Source organism: Delphinus delphis, chromosome 11 (assembly GCF_949987515.2).
Source record: "Delphinus delphis chromosome 11, mDelDel1.2, whole genome shotgun sequence".
Classification (NCBI taxonomy): domain Eukaryota; kingdom Metazoa; phylum Chordata; class Mammalia; order Artiodactyla; family Delphinidae; genus Delphinus; species Delphinus delphis.
In genome coordinates, this window is record NC_082693.1 from 83,566,093 (window position 1) to 83,591,537 (window position 25,445).

The 25,445-nt window shown below is 46.7% G+C and overlaps 1 protein-coding gene and 2 long non-coding RNA genes across 3 annotated transcripts; 2 read left to right on the forward strand and 1 right to left on the reverse strand.

Annotated features, from left to right (window-relative positions):
- The first annotated feature begins 6,445 nt into the window (after positions 1-6,445).
- LOC132433299 (uncharacterized) lies at positions 6,446-14,618 on the forward strand. Its single transcript, XR_009521113.1, has 4 exons — positions 6,446-6,467; positions 9,843-10,028; positions 10,417-10,692; positions 14,338-14,618. It is a non-coding gene; the product is annotated as an uncharacterized lncRNA (long non-coding RNA).
- Positions 14,619-14,752: 134 nt separating this feature from the next.
- On the reverse strand, positions 14,753-20,227 carry LOC132433298 (uncharacterized). Its single transcript, XR_009521112.1, has 2 exons — positions 20,094-20,227; positions 14,753-14,849 (listed from the first exon to the last, which is right to left on the reverse strand). It is a non-coding gene; the product is annotated as an uncharacterized lncRNA (long non-coding RNA).
- On the forward strand, positions 19,976-22,260 carry ASCL1 (achaete-scute family bHLH transcription factor 1). Its single transcript, XM_060023896.1, has 2 exons — positions 19,976-20,866; positions 21,207-22,260. The coding sequence occupies exon 1, from the start codon at positions 20,145-20,147 to the stop codon at positions 20,817-20,819; it is 675 nt and encodes a 224-aa protein (XP_059879879.1). The 5' UTR covers positions 19,976-20,144; the 3' UTR covers positions 20,820-20,866; positions 21,207-22,260.
- The last annotated feature ends 3,185 nt before the right edge of the window (positions 22,261-25,445 follow it).

Below are 25,445 nucleotides of genomic sequence, written 5' to 3' on the forward strand. Positions count from 1 at the left end.
CATTTTGTATTTTGTTTATTTGAATCTTCTCTTATCCTGCCAGATATTTGTCCAATGTGAGTCAGCATTACATAAGACTGCTTCTCTTTATTTTTTGTGTTGTCATTTATTTCATTGTTTCTCCCCACTTTTCTTTATTATGCCTTTGTTTGAGCTTGTTTTGTTGTTCTTTTCCCAGCTTCTTGAGTTGAACACTTATTTGTTTTTTTCTTCTTTTTTTCCTGATAAATGCATTTAAAATGAAATGTTTCTAAGTACTGCTTTGGCTGTGTCTCATTAATTTGATACAGTCAGTGTTTTTTACTATTGTTTGGTTCTAAATTTTGAATATAATTTTCTCAATAATCCAAGGGTTATTAGTAATCTACTATTTAATTCAAGGTACTTGAGATATTTTTAAATTTCATTTCTTAATTTTTAACTGAATTACATCATGGTTAAAGAGCCCAGTCTTTATGATTGTGATTTTTTGGAGTTTATTGAAGCTTTCTTGGTGGCCAAGCACATGTGGTCAATTTTTGTAAATGTTCGGGCATGCTAGCAAAGAATAGGTATTCTTTATTTCTCGGATATAGGTAGATAGATAGATATAGATATTTTAACATACTCATTTCAGAAGTTAATAAATCAGACAAAAATGATGTAGAACACAAACCATACATTCAAACGTTTACACATAGATTATAAGTATGTATGTATACATACATATCTTGTGTTTTAATCTAATCTGATAATTCCATCTTTTTATTAGAAAGTTTAACCCATTTACATTTATTATAACAACTTTTATGGTAGGACCTACTTCTGCTATTTTATTTCATATTTTCTATTTCCTGCACTCTTTATTTCATTTCCTCCTTTTGAACCTTTCTATAGAAGAATAGATCAAGTTTTCTTCTTATGATTAAGAAGTTATCCTTTCTATTTGTTTTTCTTTGCTGATTGTTATGACCTGAAATATTTGTGTCCCCCCAAAATTTATATGTTGAAGCTTAATCCTCAATGTGATGGTATTTGGAACTGAAGACTTTGGGAGATAATTAGGTCATAAAGGTAGAGCCCTCATGAGTGGGATTAGCACCTTATAAGAAAAGACATGAGAGAGTTTGTTTCTTCTCTCTCTGTTCTTCACTATGTGTAATATAATGAGAAGATGGCTATCTGGAAACAAGGAAGAGGGCTCTCACCAAACAGTAGATCTGCCGGCAGCTTGATCTTGGACTTCCCAGACTCCAAAACAGTAAGGAAAAAAAAATTTGCTGTTTTATCCACACAGTCTATGTATGGTATATTTATTATAGCAGACCAAAACTGACTAAGACACTGGTTATCTCTGTTATTTATTTTTTCCATTGAGATATGATTTTTAATTTCATTATTTGTGTTTGAAGAGTTAAACACTCATGTGGATCAAAAATCCAAAAGTAAAAGCATAAATAGTGAAAATTCTGTCACACTCCCATATCCTTCAGGCACCTGATTCTCTTCCCCAAAGACAGCCAATGTTATTATTTTCTTCCAGAGACTTTTAAGCAGATATGTGTTTGTATTTGTGTGTATACATGTATTCTTTCTCCTCCTTTCAAATAGTAGCACAATATACATGATATCTTGTCATTTTGAACTTTTAACTTAATAATATGTCTTGAAATCACCCTGTTTACTACGTATACCTTCCTCATTCTTTATTAATAGCTCCATTGTACTTCTTTCTATGAATTATCATAATTTAATTGGTACTCTGTTAATTAACATTATTGTAGTTTCCAATCTTTTGCCATTACAAATAATGCTGTGATGAATAAATTTGTATATGTATCATTTTACACATAAGTTAGAATATGTCTGTATGAAAAAAAGACTCTAAGTAGAATTCCTGGGTCAAAGGAGTGGGACATTTATCATTTCAATAGATATTAAAAATTATTAATTATCCTCCAGAGGGTAACCATATAATTTATCATCCAAACTGGAATTTTTTGATAGTGAAAGGAGTGCTAGTGATAATTACACTGACACAACAGATATAAATTGGAACTATCCCAGGCAAATCATTATGTGTAGTTTCCCAATCCATATGGGTTCTACCAGTTTATATACTACCAGAAAAATGTGAGAGTGTCTATTTCCTATAATTTTCCAACCTAATATGAGGTTGCTTACCTCAGTATTGACAAATCTTGACAAGTAGGTTCAGATACACAGAAAGACCAGACATCACTTGAGTAAATCAAACAAATCAGTTGAGTCAGGATTCACAGCAAAAAGGTTATCAACATTATCTAGGGAGAAGCAGGGCTATAGCCCTCACAAGTGAGTACACACACGTGGATGGTAATATCTGAGTGAATGAGAGACATATCAGACCTCATGGAAGCTTGGCACTCGCCTTCACACCAACCTGATGACCATGAGACTAAAACACGTCTGGACAGAGCCTTGCCTGGATCAAACAGAACTCATTGAATGACAAAATATTGATAATTACTGAAGCTAGGTGATAGGTAATTATTTTATTATCTCACTCTTATCGTATTTTTTGTCAATTTCCGTAATAAAAACTTTTAAAAAGAGAAAAAAAAAACAGAACTCATTAACCTCATCCATACATTGCATAAGCTTATGAAGACGCTACAGCACAAAACCTAGAACCAACTTCCCACTTATCAATCTCTTCACGCTAACATAAACTGCGTAAGCCAAGAACGTTTATGAATTTATTGCTGAGGGAGCAGAACAAATGTTAGATACCCAGACATGTGGCCTTTAGGCCAGCCATGAGGCCTCTTCTGCACTTAACAAATTTTAAAATCCTTGACAATCTGGAGGAAAAAGAAACTCATTATGGTTTTAATTAAAATATCTTTTATTTTGAGCATGGTTTCTATTTACTTTTCTGTGAACTATTTATACCTTGAGTTATACCCCTGCCCTTTACATTTTAAATCATCAGGCAGCACAGAGGCTTGGGCTTTATCCCAAAACCCTGCCCCCAGCCCCAGTTACACTGCACTGCGGATGATACCTGTTCTCCATGGAAGCATCTATAGTTATAATCTGGTATTGTTGTTCTCTGGCACACACACACAAAAGATGTCCAAATTATGATTATTTCTTTAATGGGGAGTTTTGTATTTAGCATGAAGATTTCCCATTGGGGGATTTTAAACATGGTTCTGTGGTCTGGGTGATAGCTTCTGACTTAGAGAGGTTCAGCCCACAATAAATTGTCTCTTTGGTGTCATCTCACCATGCAGCCTAGTTCAAGTAAAACATACCTTTGTCCTGCCAATGGTGGAGTCTAGCTTGCTCTCACTGTGGCCATCCATCCATGTTCAATATTCAAATAAGCTAGAGAGTTTCTTGCCTTTATACATGAGTTAGGCATAGTCCCTACATCCCCCAAATTCCAGAGAACAAAGCCCAAGCTCTCTGTTACGTTCTTTTTAACCACCCTAACTTGGTATAAGGTGAAGAGGAAAGATGTCTGGAAAGAAAGGAGAAATGTGACAGCACACTTATCAATGGAAAGAAAAAATTTCACAGCACACTAACGAATCTCTCTCTAATAAAATTCTCTATTCCCATCGTTTGTGTTGGTCTCTTAGACCCCTCTTATAAATCCTTAAAGTGAGTGATGAGTTGAAGGTTGCAAAATGGGCCTCACCATCTCTTAGAGTGTCCTGTAAGAGTCTCAGACTCCAAAACAACAACCACAAAACAATGACATTTAACATACCATTAGAGTAGTAGCAGAGCCTATGGGTCTCAAACAAATTCAGATGTTCCTTTAAGTGTGTAACTAGGGCCATGCATTTATGTAGAATTTAGAAAAGGAGAATGTTGGGAGGTAATTTCCCCAGCATTTCTGCATGTCTTGGACTACCTTTCCAAGGGTATTTGCACAGCAAACAGCCTTGGAAGTGGAAGACAGCATCTCCCTCTGGGTCAAAGGGCAGATTTGTTTCCTGATCAGCATAATAGATAGAGAACCTCTCCATCCCTGAAGAAATTCTATCATAATAAAATCTTTCTCTTCTCCCCAGAGAAGATTTTTGTTGTTCCAGGGTAAAGAGAATGCCTCTCTTTGGAGAGGAGGATGGGAAAGTTGCCATCAACCCTTAAATAAGACCAGAGTTTCCTAAGCTCAGTATTCCTCAGCTGTGACACAGACCCAGCGTGTGATCAGCACCCACCCAGATTCACTCTGCTTTGACACCCATGGACTTGAGGGACAAGGGGAGCCAGTGTAAACCTGAAACATGTTGCCTATTTTGCTCCGAGCAATTTACTGCCTAAATTCATTTGGGCTTGTTGTTTCCTTACTGGCCAATTTCTGGAAGTTTGGCATGGCCTAGTAGTTACACTGATATTTGGGAACTGCTCAACCCACTTGATGCAGAAGAAACAAAGATGGGGCATATGTGGCGAGCTGCCCCATTTTCTTTCCTTCTCTCTCAGGAAATAGAAGCTCTGTATGTTAGCTAGCCAGCCCCAAGGCCTCTCAAAATAAAAGCATTTCCCAGGCTTTCTTGCAGCTAGATGTAATTACAGATCTAACATTTGACCAAGGAAATGCAAAGAGAAGTGGTCTGTGCAACATCTAAGAATTGTTCCTAAAGGAAGCTGCCCTTCTCCTTCTCTTTTCTCCTTTTTGCGGGTCAGAATGTAGAAATGCTGACTGGAGTTCGAGGAGCCATATTGGATTATGAGGTAAAAGTGGGAATGGGGGCCATGCTTTTCAGAGCAAAAACAGAGAAGGATCAAGATAGAAGGAGCCTGGTTCTTGACACCATGGACCATCACTCCAGCAGCCTTGGACTGCTGACTTAGACATTGACATAAGAGAAAAATTAACTTCTATTTCTATTTTGTTTATACCCATGTATAATTTTGAAATTTCTGCCACTCACAACTGAATCTACTTCCAGCAATAGAAGAGACGTGGGGATGTTCTTTAAGATGGATTTATCTGTCCAAGCACTACTCTTTCCTTATCAGAATTTAAAGAACAATGCAATGTCTCACTGGAAAAATTTAGGATTCCCACCCTTCCACCCTGCATCCTGCACAGGCAGCTGGCTCTGAGCTTCTTCAGAACCTCACACAGACAACCCAGAAATCTGAAGATTGCTATCAATCAATGCCCACACAAACTAACAATTAATGTATGAAGAGGTTTTCATCAAAATAAAAATTAAGGCAGGCTATTCTAGGAATTCTTAGCAGAACTTAGACATTTCCTTGGGGTATAATAGAATCAGTCGGTAAACCAAATGCACTTGATCAAATTTATTAAATGTACATATATAAAATCTTAAGACTCTGAAGCCATTAGTTTAGCATCCTTCTTGGCGATCAGATTGAAGTCACTGTGTTGTCATTCATACACTCATTCATTAAATAAATATTTGTTGAGTATATTCTATGTGTTGGTCACTGTTCTAGACAGTGATGAGCAGGACATTCCATGTTCTCATTGATTTCACATTCTATTAGGGGACATGACCAGTAAACAGGAAAAGAACAACAACAACCAAAAAAACAAGATACACTCACTACTGATATGGCCAAGAAGAGATCAAGTCTTAAAAAGAGGTATTATAAAAGAGATAAACTGTTTTGAAGAGGCTGATTTAAGTCGGATGCACAAGGAAGACCTATTCAACAAGGTAATATTTGAAATGAGAACTGAATTATGAGACAGCGCCACTCCAGATGCAAAGATATGAGGGGAGAAGGGTCCCACTGGAGGAAACATCTGCACAAAATCTCTAATACAATGAACAGGGGAATATTTTGAGGAACAGACAGAGGCCAGTTGTGGCTGAAGTAGAGAGGGAAGGGGAGAGAGGGAAGAGCTGAGTCTGGAGAGGCGGGCAGGACCAGTTCATGTATTTATAGCCAGTGGGGTACTAAAGCCAGTTCGTGTAGCTGTGAGAGAGCTGATTCTTCAGTTCTGTGAGCCTGTTGCTAAACACGTCCCTGATTATAAACTAAATTATATAAACTTAAAATTAAATAAATTACATTTAAGACAAAGGTTATAAATCCTCAAGATTTAATTATTTCATAATTACTTTACTCAATTTTATCATCCATGCTCTTAAGGTTATTTACGCCCATTTTATCTGGGCGGTAGAAATACTACATAATAATATGCTACCACACCTCTCTTCTCAACATCATACGTACATTGATAGCTTGAAATCTGCCAAAGTGGGAATGTTTACTCCGTGGAAATCAGCAAACACTACAAGTCAGGGGTGAAGTCAGTGGGTTGTTAAACATTTACCACCATCCCACCAACAATAGTGACAGCAGCAAAGCCACAAGTAGGACTGGATCGAAGTCAGATGCCTCAGAGGCAGGACAACAGTATCAGTCAGGGATTGAAGACACGTTGGGGCAGAGCGGGCTCAGCTACTGGTCAGTAGAGCTATGGCATCAAATCCAAGCAGATAAGGGTAAGATTCGGTTTAAGAAAAATCCAAGGTCAAAGCCAGGGGAAGCTGCCGCAATAGTGGGGCTCCGTAAGGGCTGGTGCTCAGCTGGTCAACGCAAGTACTGCCTCTTCCAAAAAGCACTTCCTCCAGGTGGGAGCCATCACCCCTTCTTGACTCAGATAGCATCTTGACTTTTCTTCTGTAACTAAACACATAAATTCTCTCGTTGTCTTGTTTTCACTATCTGTCTCCTCCTTCTAGATTAAGAACTCTCAGACTAGAGACCAAATCTTAGTCTTTCTAAATTTCAGGACTAAGCACGGTGTCTGGTGCATAATACTAAGTACACAATTCACATGAGTTTAATCAGAAATGTAGAAAAATATGTACAAAAATGTTCAGGTCAGAAAACTTTGGGGGGGGAGTGAAAACTTCATCAACAGGGGAAATAATTAAATTACATTTCATTCACATAGTAGCCATACAAATTATTTTTTAAATCATAAACATTTATCATACTTAAAATGCACACAATCCAACCCATGACAAATAAAAGTTAAATATAAAGTTTTGTATTCCCCATTGTGTAAATATGTCAGGAAGAATACAAAAACAAAAAAAAAAGAATGAGAAAGAGGCGTTTTCTTTAGACTGTGGGATTGGGAGAGAGGTTTTTTTGTTGTCTTTGTTGTTATCTCTTCCATTTAAATGTCTATGAGGAAGGAAATTTGCAAAGAAAGAAGGTAGCTTGCCTAGAAAACTTGCCCAAAGCCATGCTGGATTTCTAATTAGACGTAAATGAGCTAGCCTTCAGCTTTATTCTTTCCATCTCATCCTCTCTGGAAAGAGAAAGGGACAAATATTTATTCTGCCTTTAAATATTTATTCAGTATCAGGCATATTGCAAAGGTTGTCTTACTTAATTCATTCTATTGTATAAGCCAGTGAGAGAGATTTTGAATATTCCCGTTGTGTGGATGAGGAATCTGAGATATTGTGGTCTTGTAGGAGAGGAGGCAAAAGACCTGGGGTGGTGATGTTAGTCTTGAGAAAAATACTCGTCATCATTTCCTGTTTACTCTTGAGTGACAGAAGAGCTCTCTGTGGAAGGTGAGGGTGGTACAAACACCCCTGTCCACTCAGAGACCCCTCTTCCCTGTAGAGCCTTGGTAGGTTTGACCATTTGAAAGCTAGGGTCTTGGTGGCTGCAGTCATTACTCATTGAGTGATAAATTTGGGAAACACATCTACTGAGGCCCACAGCCTACCAGACCGATGGGATGCTCAGTTTCTTGGTAAAACACATGCATGATCTTAGACATAGATTCTAATTCTTCTGCATCTGTCTCACCAGGGGGAAGCTGGCTGAACTCTAAGGTTGAGGAGACACTTGGGGGACTAGAAGTGAGTGAGATTCATCCATACAAACTAAAAATACATGTTAAGCTTTTGCTGCAATACAGGCACTGTTTTAGATTCAAGGATGTAACTGCGTCCCTGAGTTTATGTTCTTTTTAGGATGTGGACCTTAATAAAATTACAGGAATAAATTCAAATTTACAGCTGTCACAGAGGACATGAAGGAGATGTACATGATACTGAAAGAGCCTTTCCCCAGGAGGTTTTCTTGATCTCAGAATATGAAGTAGAACATACCTAGATGAAAGAGGAAGGGAGGAACCTGGAACTGTCTGGAAAGTTCCAGGCAGAAGGAGCAGCGTATGCAAAAGTATGTGGTGGAAACAGTGGAGACCGTGGTTGAAGATGCAGCTGGAGAGCTAGAGAAAGCCAGACCATGCAGAGTCTTGTAGACCATTTTAAGATTTTTTTTTAAAAATCTTTAGGCTGAAAGAGTTGCAAAGCCATTGAAGTATGTAATGAGACGGTGTTTCTCTGAGATTTGCATTCTCATGAGATCACTCTGGCTGAAGTGTGGAGAGTGGAGGTGGGGTCGGGGACCGGGCAAGAGCAGTTAAGACGTGATTACATTTGTCCTGGTGAGAAATGGTCATGGTTCCTTGGACTAGAATGGTACTGATGGTAGAGACGAAGAAAGTAGGATGCATTTGATAAAGACTTAGAAGGTATCCATTTAGATATGGTGGGTGAGGGTGAAAAACAAGTCAAAGATGATTCCTAGGCTGCTGAGTCGATGGAGAGAGTGCCATTCTCAGAGACGGCTCCATGTTTGCTCTTGACAGACCAAAGAGATCCATTGAGTTGGGCTCTCCAGGCTAACCATTGAAAAGATGCCTGTGGAACTGAAACTCATTGGGATATTAAGTTAAAGGTGGAGAACCTAGACCTTCCTTTATGTGTGGTGTTTCTAAAAGCAATTTTTCTATTTTGTATTTTACTTTTTGATTTAGAGAGTATTTTCACATACATTATCTGTAAGATACAAATTATTCTTTCCATTTTGAAAATGAGGAAAAAATTAAGTGATTTGTCCAGTCACACAGGCTATCTTGAGTCCAAATTCCATGCTCTTGTTCCTTAACTTCAGCCATTCAATCATTCATTCATTCATTCAATATATGTCTCCCATTTACGCACAGGCACTGGAGGCAGATTTATTATGGAGCTTATGAAGCTAAAGCATTAGGGTCCTGCACGTACATAGACTCCTTCATGGCTCCTGGAGGGACTCTAGCAATGGTTCATATATAGACATATATTTCTCTAAAATGTTCCAAAGAGAGTTAAACCACAATCAGGTAAGACTGCCGTCTCTTTCCACTCTGAAGTCCTCTTCATCATACGTTTCATGCAGAGTGGCCCAGACATCATTGAGATCAAGCTAAGGAGAAGTTACATTTATTGAATAATTTGCATTTAGTGGATGCATTTATGTCATCTGCAGTCATTTTCATGGATAGCTCTCGCTGCTTGTCTGCCTGTAAGAAGTGTTTCAGGGACACTCCTACTGTTCACTGCCCTGGGTCACTGAGTCTTAAGGTTCGAGGTCAGAAGCCTTGAGAGTGTGGTCTAAGTGTCCAGTTTTCTTCAGCCCCTGGTCAAAACAGTTTCCTTTCCGGGGATCTAATGCACAACAAAGTGACTATAGTTAACGATACTGTATCGTATGCGTGGAATTTACTAAGCAGGTGGACCTTATGTGTGCTCACCACATGCGCGTGCGCACGCACACACACACACACACACACAGAGGAAAGAAGAAAAAGAAAATGGTAATTATGTGAGGTGATAAGTATGTTAATTAACTTGATTGTGGCGACATGAACAGCAAAACATCAAGTTGTACACCTTAAATGTATGCAATTTTAATTTGTCAATTAGTTATACCTCAATAAAGCTGGGGGAAATATCATATGCTTGGGCAACTCCCCCTAACCCCCCAATTTAAAAAAAGACCCGAATTTCTTTCCTTGTTAGGAATATACTTGATAATAAAGCATGAGGATGAGAAGGAATCGATGGAAAGTTAAGATTTCCAAGGTGGAGCTTCTCTGAGTGCAGACAACACCCAAGATATAGCCTCGAGGGAGCATAGCCAAAGAGGAGTGGAGGTTAAGTTTGTTGGAGTCTCAAAAGTCGAGGAAACGAGAGGCTCTGTGCTCGGTAAGTTGTTCCAACGGCCCTTTTCTTCCCACTGCGAATTTTTGCCAATTCTTCAGGGCCAGCATCAAAGACCATCCCTTAATAACTTACCAATCCTCTCCACCCCCTTCAGAAGTCAGCAGGACACCCCTTAACCCAAAGAAAGTATATTCATGAGACTAGTGTAACTTCTTTATCAGAAGAGATTAATTCTTCATAGCTCTGAATAATGGAGACTGTGTCTTATCACCTGAAATGCCTCTAGAGTACTAGTTCTCCATCTTCAGTGTACAAAAGGACTACTCCATAGCTTGTTATAAAGGCCAACTGGCCAGATTATGACTTGGTGGGTCTGGGATGAAGCTTCATAATCTGAACATTAACAGCACGTCATGTATTTCTAATGTAGGTATTGTGTGGACGTGATACAGACAGCACGGTGCTCTGTGCTTGAACTGAATTGTATGGGATAGAACTAGTAAAATCAACTTGCAATGAATGGAATTACAAGATTTTCACGCAGTCCTCACTGCAGTTCAAGAAATAACCGGCAGGTGGCGAGAGACTCATACAACCCACCTAGGAGGACTTCGAGCTTCCTTGGCCGCCAAATCCCAAACCAAAAACTGCTCAGGAAGTCAAAGGGAATCCTGTGACCCAAGCAAAGCCGCCTTTAGCCAGAGTGGTGAGTTTCTTCTCTTTGCATGTGAATTCTGATGAGCCAATGGCCCATCTCTTACTCTGGCCCCCAGGGCTGAAGTTATGCTGACCCCATAATGCAGCCTCTGGCCCCTAGGAGCCATGATCCTGGCACTAGCAAGGATTGGTCTCCATCATGAAGCGGTATGAGGTCATGTGCCTTCTGAAGGTCCTTGCAGTAAAGATCAGCGAAAGATGTTTGTCTGCTCAAAGAGGGAAGCTGTTGCCAATAGAGGGTCATGTGGTCGTGCCTGTATTGTCTGTGTAGTCAGAGCTGAAGGGGAAGCATTTTACTCAGTCCCCTTATTTTTTAGATGGAGAATTGTCTAGGAGAGAGTAAGCCATTTGCCCAAGGGCACAGAGATAGAAAGTTCCAGAACCTGGAGTCTGTCTGACTTCAAGTGGCTTGCCTTTTCACTGCACTTGATACTACAGGTGTTAACGGGTGTGTGCGTGGGTGTGTTTACTTCATTAGTGTCTGCTCATGAATTATTGTCATACAGGAGAAGCTGGGGGTGACCATCTGGTTGGGGAAGAGGGGTTGGACGTGTTTGCATCAACAAGTCCACTTTTTACCTAGATCGTGTATTTACTTGGGGGTAACCTGGAGGATGAGGGAGGGTGAGAGCACACACTAACAGAGCATGAGGGGAGAGGGCAGAGGGCTCTCCATTGTTTTTAAACTGTGTTTTAATGGACCTTCTCGTCTTATACTCCTCCTTTTCTGTCTACTAAGCTAGAAGCTGACTGAAGGCAGATTGTCTTATTTATCTCTGATTACATTCAATAGTTATTTGACGAATCAGTGAGCATGTCAACCTTGATCATTTTGGGATCAAAGCAATATTTTCTAACATCTGAGATGAATAGCACATACCTCCTGTGATGTATTTCAGTATGCTTATATTTACCTGAGAAATGCATATACAGTGTTCACTCGGTGCCCAGCACGGTTCTCAGCGTTTTACAAATATTAACTCATTTAATTTTGTTTTTGTTGCTGTTTATTTAAGGTTCCACGACAACGAATAACCATGTATCAGAAATTACCCTCTTCCTCTCCCTCCACCTCCTACCCCCAAAGACTCTGCAAATGCTAGGTCTAGGGAAGGGGGAGCGGGGAGGAAAGAGTTCAACTGTCCCACTTTGGGGGCCCACAGTTGCCCAAGTAGACCCTGGGCCCTGGCAGCGGCCTGTTTCTTGCTAACCTGGTGCGAGCAAACTTTCCCCTTGGCCGGCTGGGGCCAGCGTCAAGGTCTGCACCGAGGTGCAGACAGCTCGCAGCCGCTGGCTGATTTATAGGCCAGAGCATTCCCCGGCCGCGCCGCAAGGAGTCGGGCTGAGCTCGGACTTTGGGGAGGTGATGATGGACACAGGACACGTGGCCACACAATGGGGACACACGACTGACCTCAGTCACTTCGGCAAACTGCCCCTGTTTTCAGGAGGCGGCAGGAGCGTTTCAGGAGCTCCAGCTCTAGGGCCCCGGGCGGCGCCTGCGTTCCTCTCCCCAGCAGGCAGCGCCCCTCGCCCGCCCCGGTGAGCGCAGAGGGCGCCCAAGGGCCTGCTGGGCCCCCGGAGCTCTCAGAGGCCTCTGACCCTCAGCCCCAAAGTCCTTCCCTCAGCATGCGAGCCTTGGTGGCTTCCATATTTTGTAAAGAAAGGCACACGAACCATCTCCGCTTGGGGGCTGAGACTGGCCAGGGCGCGCTGGGAGTGAACTTTCCCGGCTGGTCAGATAGGGACACCCGGGTATTTTGCGATGTCACCAGGCGGCCGGGCAGGGCCTGGGTGACAGAGGAAGGGTCAAAAGGGGGGTGGACTGTGCGTGTTGTGTGTGTGGCAGGAGGTGGGGGGCTGTGAGGAGAGGGAATCAGGGGAATGAATAGGGGGTTGGGGACGCCTGCATTTGAGAAGAAGCAATCAAGATACGGAAAAAATAAACGGATTTTTTTCTTCCCTGCTATATGCAAACTGTCACTTCGGGTTAGACTGAGCCTTTATCTGGCTCATTAGCATGAGCTGTGGCTAACGCGCTTAAACCCTCTAATTATTTATCATGCCGTCACGGAGCGGGTCGCCAGCCCGGGGCGCATCGCCACCCCGGGGCGCACTTGCGGGGACCCGGGGCGCAGCGCGCAGTCTGGCTGTGCGCTACCGGGAAAGACCCTCCCCGCCAGGGCCCCGCGGGGCGCTGCTCCACGAGACAGCTTTGCAGAGTTGTTGGGGTGTATCAGAAGTGCCCTCTCCCCAAAACTCACCCGCGGGGAGCTGATGCAGCACTCAACTCCCGTCTACACTCGCGCCCAATCTTCTCTATTGCCACCCGAAGCTGGAGCGACGGGGAACAGGATTTTTGCAAAACTGGAAGGCAAACTAGGAGCTGGGTGGTGTGTTGGGTGCACTCTTTAGAAGGACCTCGGGGAGAGCCCAAAGGCTGCAGGAGTCCTCCTTCCAACCCTCCTCCCCACCGAGTTCCAAGAGAGTTCAGAAAGTCGCGGGTGGGCGGGGGTGGGGGGTGGGGAATGCGCTGGGCTGACAGCCGGCCCACTCACGTCCAGGGTCCTATTCAGAAAACAGTTTCAAAATAAGTTAACCTCCATCGGGTGTTTTTTTCCCCCCTCCCTTTCTAATTGTCCCCCCTTCCCCCTCCGTCTCTCCGTTCTCATCTGTTTTATGTTCCTCTGCGTTCTGCCAACTATTTTATCTTTATTCCTTCTCTTTCTCTCTGGCCATTCATTCCTTTTTTTGTGTGTGTGGCTTCCCCGGCTGATGTGAGGGCTCGTTACCACCCACTGCACACTCGCTCCTGTAGCTGAGGTGTTTCTATACAAACTGGAGCGTCCAGTTGTCATATTAATTATTACACTGAGTAATGACTGAAATGGTCAAAATAAGGGGAGAGTCGAGAGCGCTTTTTCTTGCTGCTCAAAGATTCAGCAAAGAAGCCGTGCAACAAAGCACTAATTGGTCCCCAGAAACACTCCGACAAGGCATGGAAGATAGGTTTCATAGAACCCGGCGATTGTGAAGGGGGGAAAGCGCTGAATGGACCCCACGCTCCTTTTCTAAACTCTCTTGCTGAGCAAAAAATGGACCTCTGTTTGAATACTGCCCTGATCCTTGAATACTATACCCAGCAGAGAAAAAATGCACCATTTATTGTAAGTTTTTTTTTTTCTTCTCCAGCTATTCATGGGTTCTCTGTGAAGAATCAGCTGGTTTTGTTTACCGTGAAAGACCTTTACTTTATTTCCTTTCTTGGAGGAGGTGGGGAAGCAGGGGGGAGGGAAGGAGAGCCATGTGCCTAGACAGAGAGGAGCTGGTCTACTGTAACAAAATAGGGTGTAACAAATCCTACAAAAGTTTCGAATGTATTGATTCTTTGGAGAGCTATATAGATTAACGACTTTCTTTATGCTTATCCGAGGAAGGTATTTAATCATAATGTAAATGGGGCTTTAGAAAAAATAAAGACTTAGCAGCGTTATTTCTCCTTATTTGAAGAACTTCAAAAGGATTTGTGAGGTTGGCTGCAAATTACCCCCTCCCCCTCCCGACCTCCCCTCCTTCACCAAAAAGCCACGAGAAAATAATAGTTTGTGCTTTTTTTGTTTTTTTTTTTTTCCAGTTTTTTTCCCCCCTTTGTAAGGCGTATGGAAAAAGCAAATAGATTGGTTTGGAGCATGGATTCCTTAATGCAGGTGCAGGCCTGGCTGCTGTGACCAAGCAGCTCAGCCAGGTCTCTGGTCTGTGTACTTCTGCCCCCCACTGCAACAGCCCATCCCAGGCTGGTCAGACTCAACCCAGGCTGGGCAGCGCCGCTTCCGAACTTACCTTGGGAAGGGTGTATTGGAGACAGCAGACCTCACAGTAATGAACTTCTCATCTCCCCTGGGTAAGACAGTGTCAAGCACAGGCTCAGAGCCGCATACATCCCAGGACAGAGGCCCTGTGTTACAGCTACTGGAGGTGGGTGTCTGCTCTGAATTCCTTGCACGCGCACTTTTCTCAAAGAACCCCGGGTTTATGGGGCTTAACACTCACCAACATTGAAGGCTGCAGCAAAAATCTCCTGTTCAAATCAAGGCTCTGAGGCCTGCGTTCATCTTCGTCCTCCCTTTGCCTTTTATTCAGGATCCACTGTAAATATAATTGTATTAAATGATTCATTCAATGGGAAACCTAGTTTCACTTTCAGTATGAACTCCCCTCCCTCCAGAGAAAGAGCACCAAAGGCACTTTTAGAAAGGAGGCCTAGCTCCTTTCCGCAGAGAGAAGGTGCACAGTTACGGAGACTGAGGGTAGCCTGTGAGCAAAGGTGGCCTGGCCTTCAGCTGCGGGTGGAAAGAAAGTGGCGGGAGATTCGGGGCCTCAGCACCGCAGGTCTCCCGGGCAGCCGACTGCTAAGCATCACTAGGAAAGTCATCTCCCCACGCAGATCCTGGTGTTGAATGTAGTTTTAATCTAAGGTATGGTCCAGCGTCAGGATCCCCTAACATAGAAGAGGGGTCTGAAGGTGCAGAAACTGAGGCCTTTATTGTACTGGAGGAGAAAGAGGAACCTCCCCATTTTTCTGGGATATCTATAGTATGGGTAATACACACCAAAGAGGGTGAGTGTCCTGCCTCCCCATCACAAGAATGGTAACCCCTGATACGTGTGGAAGAATTTGCAAAATGAATTCACAAAAAACAAAAGATTTAATTCTCCTGCAGGCCTTGACAGATAAGCGAAGGGAGTGCCACTACTCCATGTATGAATGAAAGCATGGAACCCTCCTTTTGTGAGTTGTTTTCTTCTGCCTCCACTTCTAGATAAATGGGACCTTGAGTGTCCTGGTCAAGAAAAGCCTGGAAATTTGCTCAGAGTCAGGCCCACTGGGTGTCAAAGGAGCCACAGACAGCTGGAGGGCAGGGCCACTGGCTCTGCTGAAGCCCTTTCCCTCTGCCAGCCATGAAGCTTGTCTGTATTCCATCTGACTTGTTACTGTTTGTGTTTAAAACAAACAAACAAACACTTGGTTTCTATCTCTATCACCCCGGTTTGCCAGCAAGCATCACCACCATTCCTCAAAAAGGACAGGAATTACCCAGTAATTCCAAAAAGGACGGTGGGACAGGGTGGCATTTGATCTCCAATGGCTGGAGCAATTAGCACAGTGAGGTTCCAGGAAGCTGACAGCCAGGCGTCCTCTTCCCACAAAACCCTTCCTGGGTGGGTTGTGTGAGCAGGGCCTTCCTCCTCGTTTTGGAAAAGGCCATTCCTGTTAATCCCTTTCCATTTGACCTAGTTCTGAGAGCTCCACGTACATCTCTTTGAAATCTCACAACCATTGGAGGTAGGTGCTATAACCATGGGCATGTAAGGATGAGGAAGCCGAAACTCAGAGTGTCGGCTCTTCGCTCAAACTCCCAGCTCTGAAGTAACAGAGCCTGGATAGCGAATTAGCCTCTGCTTTATCCCTTAGTATAAGGTCCGGAGTTCCCTGGGCCTGGGAGAGTATGTGGCAGCTCTCTTAGGTGTGTGAGTGTGTGTTGGGGAGGTCAAATGTAGGTCACAGAATCAGAGGCAGGATTCTAATTGGCCCTTGAGCCTCAGTCCTTTGCTCCAAATTGGTGTAACAACCAGAACGCCAATTTCAGTGGAAGAACATGTTAAACTACCCCTGAGGGCTTCCCTGGTGGCGCAGTGGTTGAGAGTCCACCTGCCGATGCAGGGGACGCGGGTTCGTGCCCCGGTCCGGGAGGATCCCACATGCCGCGGAGCGGCTGGGCCCGTGAGCCATGGCCGCTGAGCCTGCGCGTCCGGAGCCTGTGCTCCGCAACGGGAGAGGCCACAACAGTGAGAGGCCCGCGTACCACAAAACAAACAAACAAACAAACAACAACAAAACCCCCCCCCCAAAAACCCTACCCTTGATAGTGCACAGTCCCCAAGGGCCGAGGCTAAGCCCCTAAGGAAAGATTCTAGACTGCTCTACCTTAGGGTTGGAGAAGGTGGAGAGGACAGCGTCTGGCTGGGAGCACTCTTTGTGTTGAGTGGGAGGAAGAGAAAGCCTGGGTTCCTGGAGGTTCTGCAAAGCATGTAAGGAAATAGGCTGAGGATGTGGGAGTGGGGAGGGTGAGGACGGGATTTTGGCTCGGGGCTGGGGCGGGAAGAATAAGGACAAATGTTCCGTGGCTTTGGCCGGAAGGATCCCAGCGCCCGCTGTCTTTTCTCCTGGGCGGAGGCCAAAGCGTAGGGCCGCTACAATGCGCGGCTTCACTAGTTGGCCCTTCTCTTTGAACGCCCATTACATGGCGCGCGTCTGTGTGTGTGTGTGTGTGTGTGTGTGTGTGTGTCTGTGTGTGTGTGGTTGGGAGTAGGCTCTGGCCTTGAAGTCCCTGATAAGGAGCATCTCTGTGCACCCGTGGAGCCCGCATCCTAGAAGGATACTGAGAACACGTTCTGGCCATCAGCAAATTTCCCCCGCTCGCAGATACGGTTCGAAATGAGCTGGCGGACGCCGCTCTGGCACAGATGGGGAAACCGAGGGCCTTAGCGGTTGTTTAAGGTTACAACGCGAAACGGTGGTAGAGCCAGGATTATGGGCCTTTGTAAAGTGTGGAAGGATAGAGTCTGAATTGGAAGGGATACAGCTTAATGTGAAGGATAGTGCCCTTTAGATGCGTTGATATTGACGGCCCGCCCCGTACGCCACGCACGCCCCGCTCCCCCCACCCCAGCCCCTATTCTGCTCAGGAGGGTGGATGCCTCCTAGCGGCCCGCACCCGGGGCGCACAGCTGGGGCAAACGGGTTGCGGAATGTGCCTGATAGCGGTATCCTGCCAGGTGGTCTGAGGCTTCCTCCTGTTGAAAAGCGGGTAATGCGACTCTGTTTAGGCTTCATGGCCTCCTATACTTCCTGGAAGAGGAGACACATGTAACCTGGAGCCCTCTCATCTCCTTTCCTGGGGTGGGGGGAGGGGCGGGGGGAGAGGCCAGAGGTATAAATCCCACGGAATTCACCCCGGTCCTTTGGGGTCAGCAGGCCATAGGCTACTGTAGGGGAGGGGGCCGTGTGGGTGGGAAGTTTACAGAACTGATCTCTGTTGGCCCCATTCAGTCCTATGCTTCCTAAACACATCTGTTTTAAAAGAAGAAACTGAGGCTGAGATGTGATTCACCTCGGGACCCCGACACCACTGCCCTCACCACCACTATTGTTCCGACAGCACTCGCCCATACCAGAGGCGGTTCCCCGGTCACCCACACGATCTTTGAGAGAGAGACCCATCTCCACAAAGGGAAGTTCAATGGGAAGCAATTATTGGGATAAGTCAAAACGAGCATCCCTGTACCCAGGTCTCTAACCCAAACTGCCTATTCCTAGTGGACAAATCAACCGGATGGTGACACTCTGCCTTTTCCCGGCTGTGTAGACGCCACCTGAGACGCGCCCCCGTCTCCTTCTTCTCCGTCCACCAGAGCGGTAGTTTGCTCCGTTTGCTCCGTCCGCTTTCTCCGCAGCGCCGCGTCCCAAGGAGCCCCGAAGCTGGACCAGGCTCTGGCCAGACAGGGCCAGGGCCGAGGGCCCAGGAAGGGCGCCTGGGTGGGCGCCGTCCAAGCGGCCGAGCGACGGCTGCAAGCGCCTCCTCCTCCCTCGCGGCGCCAGCACGCGGCCCGGCCGGGCTCGGCTCCCAGTCGCCTGCCACCGGCCCGCCGGGCACACGCCTGGGGCGGGATGGAGGCTGAGCCAAGGCCGCCGAGATGCCTGCAGCGGCGCCGAACAACCAGCGAAGCTGCTCCGCCCCCACCCCCAAGCTCCATCACCTCCCCCCATCTCCTTTCTCAGATCCACCCTGGGAATACCCCAAAGAGCTCCTCTCTTTATACACCCCCTTAGCCGGTCCGGAAATAATCTTTTTTTTGTGGGGGGATGGGGCGCGGCGGTGATGCTACAGGCAGCTAGGTCATCCTGGAAGAGTATCCCGGCCATACACACCTGTCTCCCTACAGCTCTGGTTACCACCGCCCCTCAAAGCGATCACCTCCCTTCTTCTTGGCCTCCTCCACACTTGTTCAGTTGTAGGGGGCATATCCTAGATTTCACAACTGGATGGGACGTTAGAGACCATCTAATCCAACCTTCTGTTGTTACAGACGAGCAAACTGAGGCTCAGAGTGGATGTCACTTACTAAGGGTCACGGAGCTAGTGAGAGGATGCCCTGGGACCAGAACCTAAGTCTTAACAGTACTTTAACAGTCCCACGGAGTCCTCCCCATCTCTCTGAACTTCAGTAGCAAATTTCCTTCCGCTCCCAAGAGCATCGAAAACCCCCAAGAGAGTGACAGTGGGGTAGGAGAAGAAAACAGGAAAAAATGGAGCCTCACTGCCCCCAACTTCCACACCGCCCCGTGTCACATTTTCTGCCCAAACCCTTCCCTGTGATTTTCCCCAAGTTCTCAGGAGAATCCCGGGACACTTCACCCCAAACCTTTCCACCCATACACCCCCAATTTCCAGAGCTATTGGCCCGTCGGCGACGCTGCCCTCCCCCTCCCCACCCCCCCTTCTAGAACCACCCCCGGCTGCCGCCCGCCCTGAGCGCGCCGCCTGTTTATTCAGCCGGGAGTCCGGCACGCGCCAGGCGCACGCACTGCAACAACAAACCCGGCTGAATGGAGAGTTTGCAAGGAACGGGCTCGGGGGACGGGCGGGGGGAGGGGAGGGGAGGAGGGGGAGTTTAGGGAGGGGGTGGGAAGAGGAGGTAAGAGGAGGGGGGCGGGGGGGCTGCAGCCGCTCGCTGCAGCAGCGGGGAGTGGGGGGCGAGGCGGGGCCAGGGCTGCGCGTGGGGCTGGGTGTCCCATTGAAAAGGCGGCCGCACTCCAGCCGCCCAGCACTCTCTCACTTCTGGCCAGGGAACGTGGAAGGCGCAGCGACGGGGAGCCGGCCAAGGAGGGCGAGTGAAAGAAGGAAATAAGAAAGAAAGGGGGTTAACAAAATAATACAAACAGCCCGAGCCGCGGCTGGAGAGACCGAGACCCGGCGCAAGAGAGCGCAGCCCTAAGGGGAGAGGAACAGAAGACTCAGCAGAGCGCGCTCACCACCGACTTTTGCTTCTTCTGCTGTTTTTTTTTTTTTTTTTTAAACAAGAAGGCGCTAGCGGCAGCCTCACACGCGAGCGCCACGCGAGGCTCCCGAAGCCAACCTGCGAAGGGAGGAGGGGAGGGGGGAGGAGGAGAAGCAGTTGCACCTTCCTTGCTCCCACCCTAAGAAGTCTCCCGGGGATTTTGTATTTTTGTAACTTCTCCCCGGGCTCCCTCTTCATCTCTCCCCTTCTCTCCCTCTCTGTTCGTGGCCCCCCGGTCCTGTCTGTGTCCCCCCAGCGCGCGCCCCGCACCTCGCGTCCCCGGATCGCTCCGATCGCGCGACTCCTCGCCGGCCGCTGCGCATGGAGAGCTCTGCCAAGATGGAGAGCGGCGGCGCAGGCCCGCAGCCCTTCCTGCCGCCCGCAGCCTGCTTCTTTGCCACGGCCGCGGCGGCGGCTGCGGCGGCAGCGGCGGCGCAGAGCGCGCAGCAGCAGCCGCCGCCGCAGCCGCAGGCGCCTCAGCTGAGCCCCGCGGCCGACGGCCAGCCCTCAGGGGGCGGTCACAAGTCAGCGCCCAAGCAAGTCAAGCGACAGCGCTCGTCCTCGCCCGAACTGATGCGCTGCAAACGCCGGCTCAACTTCAGCGGCTTCGGCTACAGCCTGCCGCAGCAGCAGCCGGCCGCCGTGGCGCGCCGCAACGAGCGCGAGCGCAACCGCGTCAAGCTGGTCAACCTGGGCTTCGCCACCCTTCGGGAGCACGTCCCCAACGGCGCGGCCAACAAGAAGATGAGCAAGGTGGAGACGCTGCGCTCCGCCGTCGAGTACATCCGCGCGCTGCAGCAGCTGCTGGACGAGCACGATGCGGTGAGCGCCGCCTTCCAGGCGGGCGTCCTGTCGCCCACCATCTCCCCCAACTACTCCAACGACATGAACTCCATGGCCGGGTCGCCGGTCTCATCCTACTCGTCGGACGAGGGCTCCTACGACCCTCTCAGCCCCGAGGAGCAAGAACTGCTCGACTTCACCAACTGGTTCTGAGGGGCTCGGCCTGCTCAGGCCCTGGTGCGAATGGACTTCGGAAGCAGGTAGGTTGCACTATGGAGGGAACGGGGGAGATTTTCTTGCATTCATCCTTTTTCTTCTGTAGGAGGGGGACTGTCTCCACGGAGATGAGGGAGGAGGGTTGATTTAAAGGATTTGTTAAAGTCCGTCGATTTCAAATCCTGGTATGTTAGTTTCGGCCTTGGCTTCTGAGAGTGGCTTTGTCCAGGTCTCCAAAACTGGAGAGTAGAGCTGAGGCGGGGAACAGAGTACTAAGACCTGTCAAAAGAGGCGCTCTACCTGACAGATCTCTCTCCAAACCTCCTTTTGCTCCCACTACTGGCCTCCAAGTGCACACTAACCTCTCCCGTTTTTATGTTACAGGGCCACCGCGCAACCTGCATCTTTCGTGCTTTCTCGTCAGCGATGTTGAAAGGGAGAAAAAGGAAGAAAGAAGAAGAGAAGAAGAAGAAAACAAACAAATCCAGGCAACCAACCCCTACGCCAACTAAGCGCCGCGTGCCTGAGAAGCAAGGCTCTCGCAAAACAGGAACGCGCTCAGAACAGTATCTGTGCACTCCAGTCATTCACGGAGATAGAAAGAGTGACTAGGACCCGAGTCAATGCACAAAATGCAGCTTGTGTGCAAAAACAGCGGGCTCCTGGCGGAAGGGAGCAGCACACGCCCTGTAGAAACTCCCACCCACCACTAACAGGCAGAGCTGACCTCCCCGCCCCCTCCGAAAGCGCAGTTCTTAGCCCTCTAGAAATGGGTTGGTGTCTTTCGTCTCTGTATCCTCCATCCCGATAAGCTGTGGACATTTGTCTGCAGTGAAAGTATGCTCTTTGAAACCCCAATCCTCTGCAGGAGTGGGGGGGGGGTCCCTCCCCAAGCTCCACTCCCTCACACCATTTTTCTATTTTTTTCATCATAGAATGCTTCCAATCTTTTGTGAATTTTTTTTATTATAAGAAAAATCTATTTGTATCTATCCTAACCAGTTTGGGGATATATTAAGATATTTTTGTACATAAGAGAGAGAGAAAAAATTTATAGAGTTTTGTACAAATGGTTTAAAATGTGTATATCTTGATACTTTAACATGTAATGCTATTACCTCTGCATATTTTAGATGTGTAGTTAACCTTACAACTGCCATTTTCCCTATGTGGTTTTGTAAAGAACTGTCCTCATAGGTGAGATCAAAAGGCCACCAGATGTACTTCAGCACCAATGTGTCTTACTTTATAGAAACTTTGTTAATGTATTAATGATGTTATTAAATACCGTTCAAGAAGAACAAAGTTTATGCAGCTACTGTCCAAACGCAAAGTGGCAGCCAGTTGGTTTTGATGGGTTGCCTTTTGGGAAATTTCTATCACTGCCTTTTTTTTGTTTCTTACTGTTTTATTACAAACTTACAAAAAAAAAAAACCATGTATAACCCTGTTTTATACAAACTAGTTTCATAATAAAACTTTTTCTTTTTTTACAAATGAAAATAATCAGCTGCCTCTGAGTCTTCTTTGACGCTACTGCCCCTGCCCAAGTTATTATGAAAATGCCAAAGGGAAAGAGCGGGGGAGAAGAAGGTGGGAAGAAACAAGCTAAGTGGCAGAAATGACAAAGATAAGTGCTGTGACCAGTCCTATCCAAGATGATTCTATGATGAATGTACATATATATATATATATATACACACACACACGTATATGGTTTTTCTCCACGTTCATGTTGCAAATGTACACAGACACCTAGAGAGTGGGTGGTGATTAATGGCTACATCACCTTTTGATAACATGACTTTACACTGAAAAAATACCTCCAAAAGTGAACTGGAAAGAGAGGGTCCTCAGCCCAGTTTCTAACCCTTACCCCCATTCCGAGTTTCTCATCGTGAAACTGTGGAAGGGCTGGATGAGATAACGAACACTAGGGGTGAGAGAAAGGATGGTGGTGTCTGAGGCTGGGCTTGGGGGAGGTAGCCCTGTCCACACTCCCAGTGGTAGGTGTGTTCTTCCTTCACTGCCAGGCATGCATTTTCCACTCCTCTTCCCCACAGCACACACTTTCCATATTGGTTTTAAGTAAAGGGCACGTATGATGTAAATTTCTTACCGGAGTTAGATTTAAATAAAAGCCTTAGAAATGTGTGGTCGCTTTGAGACACTGGCCTATCTAAGCTTGTGACTCTATCCGAATGGCGTGAGCTGCGTGTAAAAGTACCCAATTACCAAGATTCAAAAAGAAATTGGTGGGTTTTTGGCTGGCTTGCTTCTTGTCAGTTAGCAAGGACGTGATCAGAATCCTACTCCGCCTCTCGCCGGCTCCGCGCTCGCCGCTTGCATTACTTGCAGATTCAGTTAGCGTGTCTCCAGCCAAGCGGAAAGCCGAGCGCAAAATGCATCTTACAAAACCCAACAAAGAGCAGGGAGCCAGCACGTCTTCCAGAGTTAAAAATCTAGTCTGTGTTGGTACATCTATACCATTTAGTGGCACAGAATAATCATTTTTTAAAGCCGCGATGCGCGGAGCACGCCACAGCGTCTGATGTCATTTTGCTAAATGACCCTCTATAGAATGCACATTGAGGCTTCAGTCCCTTTCAAAGAGATGAGCGTAATTAAGGCGAAAAAAAAATCAGTAAATTCCTCATCGCCATAAATAATCGGACTTTCTGCCAGCAGTCGGCCAATTTAGAGCTTACTTGAGGGAAGTAATGCTTTTGTGATGCCTGCTTTATTTTTTATCTTCTCATTTGGAGGACCAGAGCTGGGTCCCCCTCTCCCCCCACCCACCCCCGCCATGCGTTTCTTATTCTTTTAATTTAGCTCCTTTGCAAGTTTCCAGATAAGGTACGCAAAGAAAGTGTAGCAAGTCATTTATGGCTATGAATATAGCATTAGGATAATGTTTCAGTCCCCACAAAGGGGATGTTTCCCCCCTTCTCCTTGGGAAGACAGGTGTTCTTTTACTCACTTCTGAATGGGAGATATCCAGTCTCGTTAAACTCGGGGCAAAGTTAGCCGTTGTTTGCCACAATGCGGAGGCAAACTCTAAAAATTCACAAACACACACACAATTTTGCCGAAGCTAGGAAAGGGCAAAATCTCATTACATCTGCTCTAATCGCTTAGCAACACAAAGCCGGGGCTTGTGCGGCGAAGGGAAGCCATTCAGGGCGCTCTGACAGGCCGCATTCAGCCAGCATTAGTCAGCTCCATAAATCACCGCAGCCCATTGGCTGCGCGGCGGGCTTTGGAGCGGCCCTGGGCTGTCAGCGAAGTACAAAACGTAGACCCCAGCGGCTAGCAGTCGCGGCCTCTCCCCCGTCTTAGCCCCAACTCCCGCTTTCTTTTCTGGGGGGAGGAGGGTGCTGGGGAAGAAAACTGCCTTGACGTTATTGACTGAGAAATCTTACCTATTCAAAAAAAAATGGCCTGGAGACCACCGAATTCAGACTGGAGCCGCCTGAAATGGACCAGGAGGAGCGGGGAGTGCCAGAGAGAAAAAAATAGACCCGCCGCTGGCTGCAAAACTGTTGAATGCGAGTATTATCAGAGGCTGTGCTGGAGCTACTGGGACACACGTCTCGCCTCCCTGACTCTGCCTTTCACATTGTTAAATTGGGAGTAGGGGGGTGTGCATGGAGAAATATCTATGTCAAGTTCATATCAGACGGGCCCACCGAAGAAGGAAGACACCGGCCCGCCCTCTGCCTAGAGCGTCAAAGGGCTAGGACTGAGACTAGTAAGAAAGAGAGAGTAGGGCATGCATTTCCACTTCGCTGTTCTTGCAGGGCTTGGGCTGTTAGAGCAGGGAATCGACTTCCCCTTCCTTCTAAGCTTCAGTATTCTTGTTTATAACATGGGGCTGATGGTACCCACAGCGGCAACAGGAGACTATGTAAAGCACTTAGCACAGGGCCTTGTAGGGGAGATTACAAGCTATTTGTAAATATGAGCGTTTGGTGGTGTTATTCTAGTCTCTCATTTTCATGGAGACTGGTTAATGGATGCATCTAAATCAGCCTAGATTTGAGGCTTACCCACAAACCACATAAAAAGAAGTCTGGGAGTAGATGTGGAGTCAAGGTAGGCTTCCCGGGGAAGTCCAGGTCACCTTACCTCAAACATCACCTCCTCTGAGAAGCCTTCCTTGATCATCCTATCTAAAGCAGCTTTCCCCCAGCTACAGTCACTCTTTATCCATTATGCTGTTTCTCCTTCCTGGCATCTAGTACTACCCAAACAAAACAAAACAAAAAACCCAACAAACAAACAAAAAACACCTGTTTGTTTATACAATTGCTATCAATTGCCCCCTACCAGAAGGTACACTTCATGAGGACAGGGACCTTACTTGTCTTGTTCACTGGAATCTCTCCAGCTCCAGCCCTGCTCTGCATCTCAGGAAGCTGATTTTGTGGACCTCTTCACTAGGTCTCTCTTGTCCTCTGGCTTCCTGCTGGGTTTGGCCACTAGGAGGCACCACTAGGAATTTGTGAGGTAGGAGTGGGGGCAGGTCAGGACACTTTTATCCCCGCTCCTCCCTGCAAAGCTCCTCAGTTGCTTTGGCAGTGGTTCTTGGTCTCAGGACAGCTCTTGTCAGGAGGCTTCTCT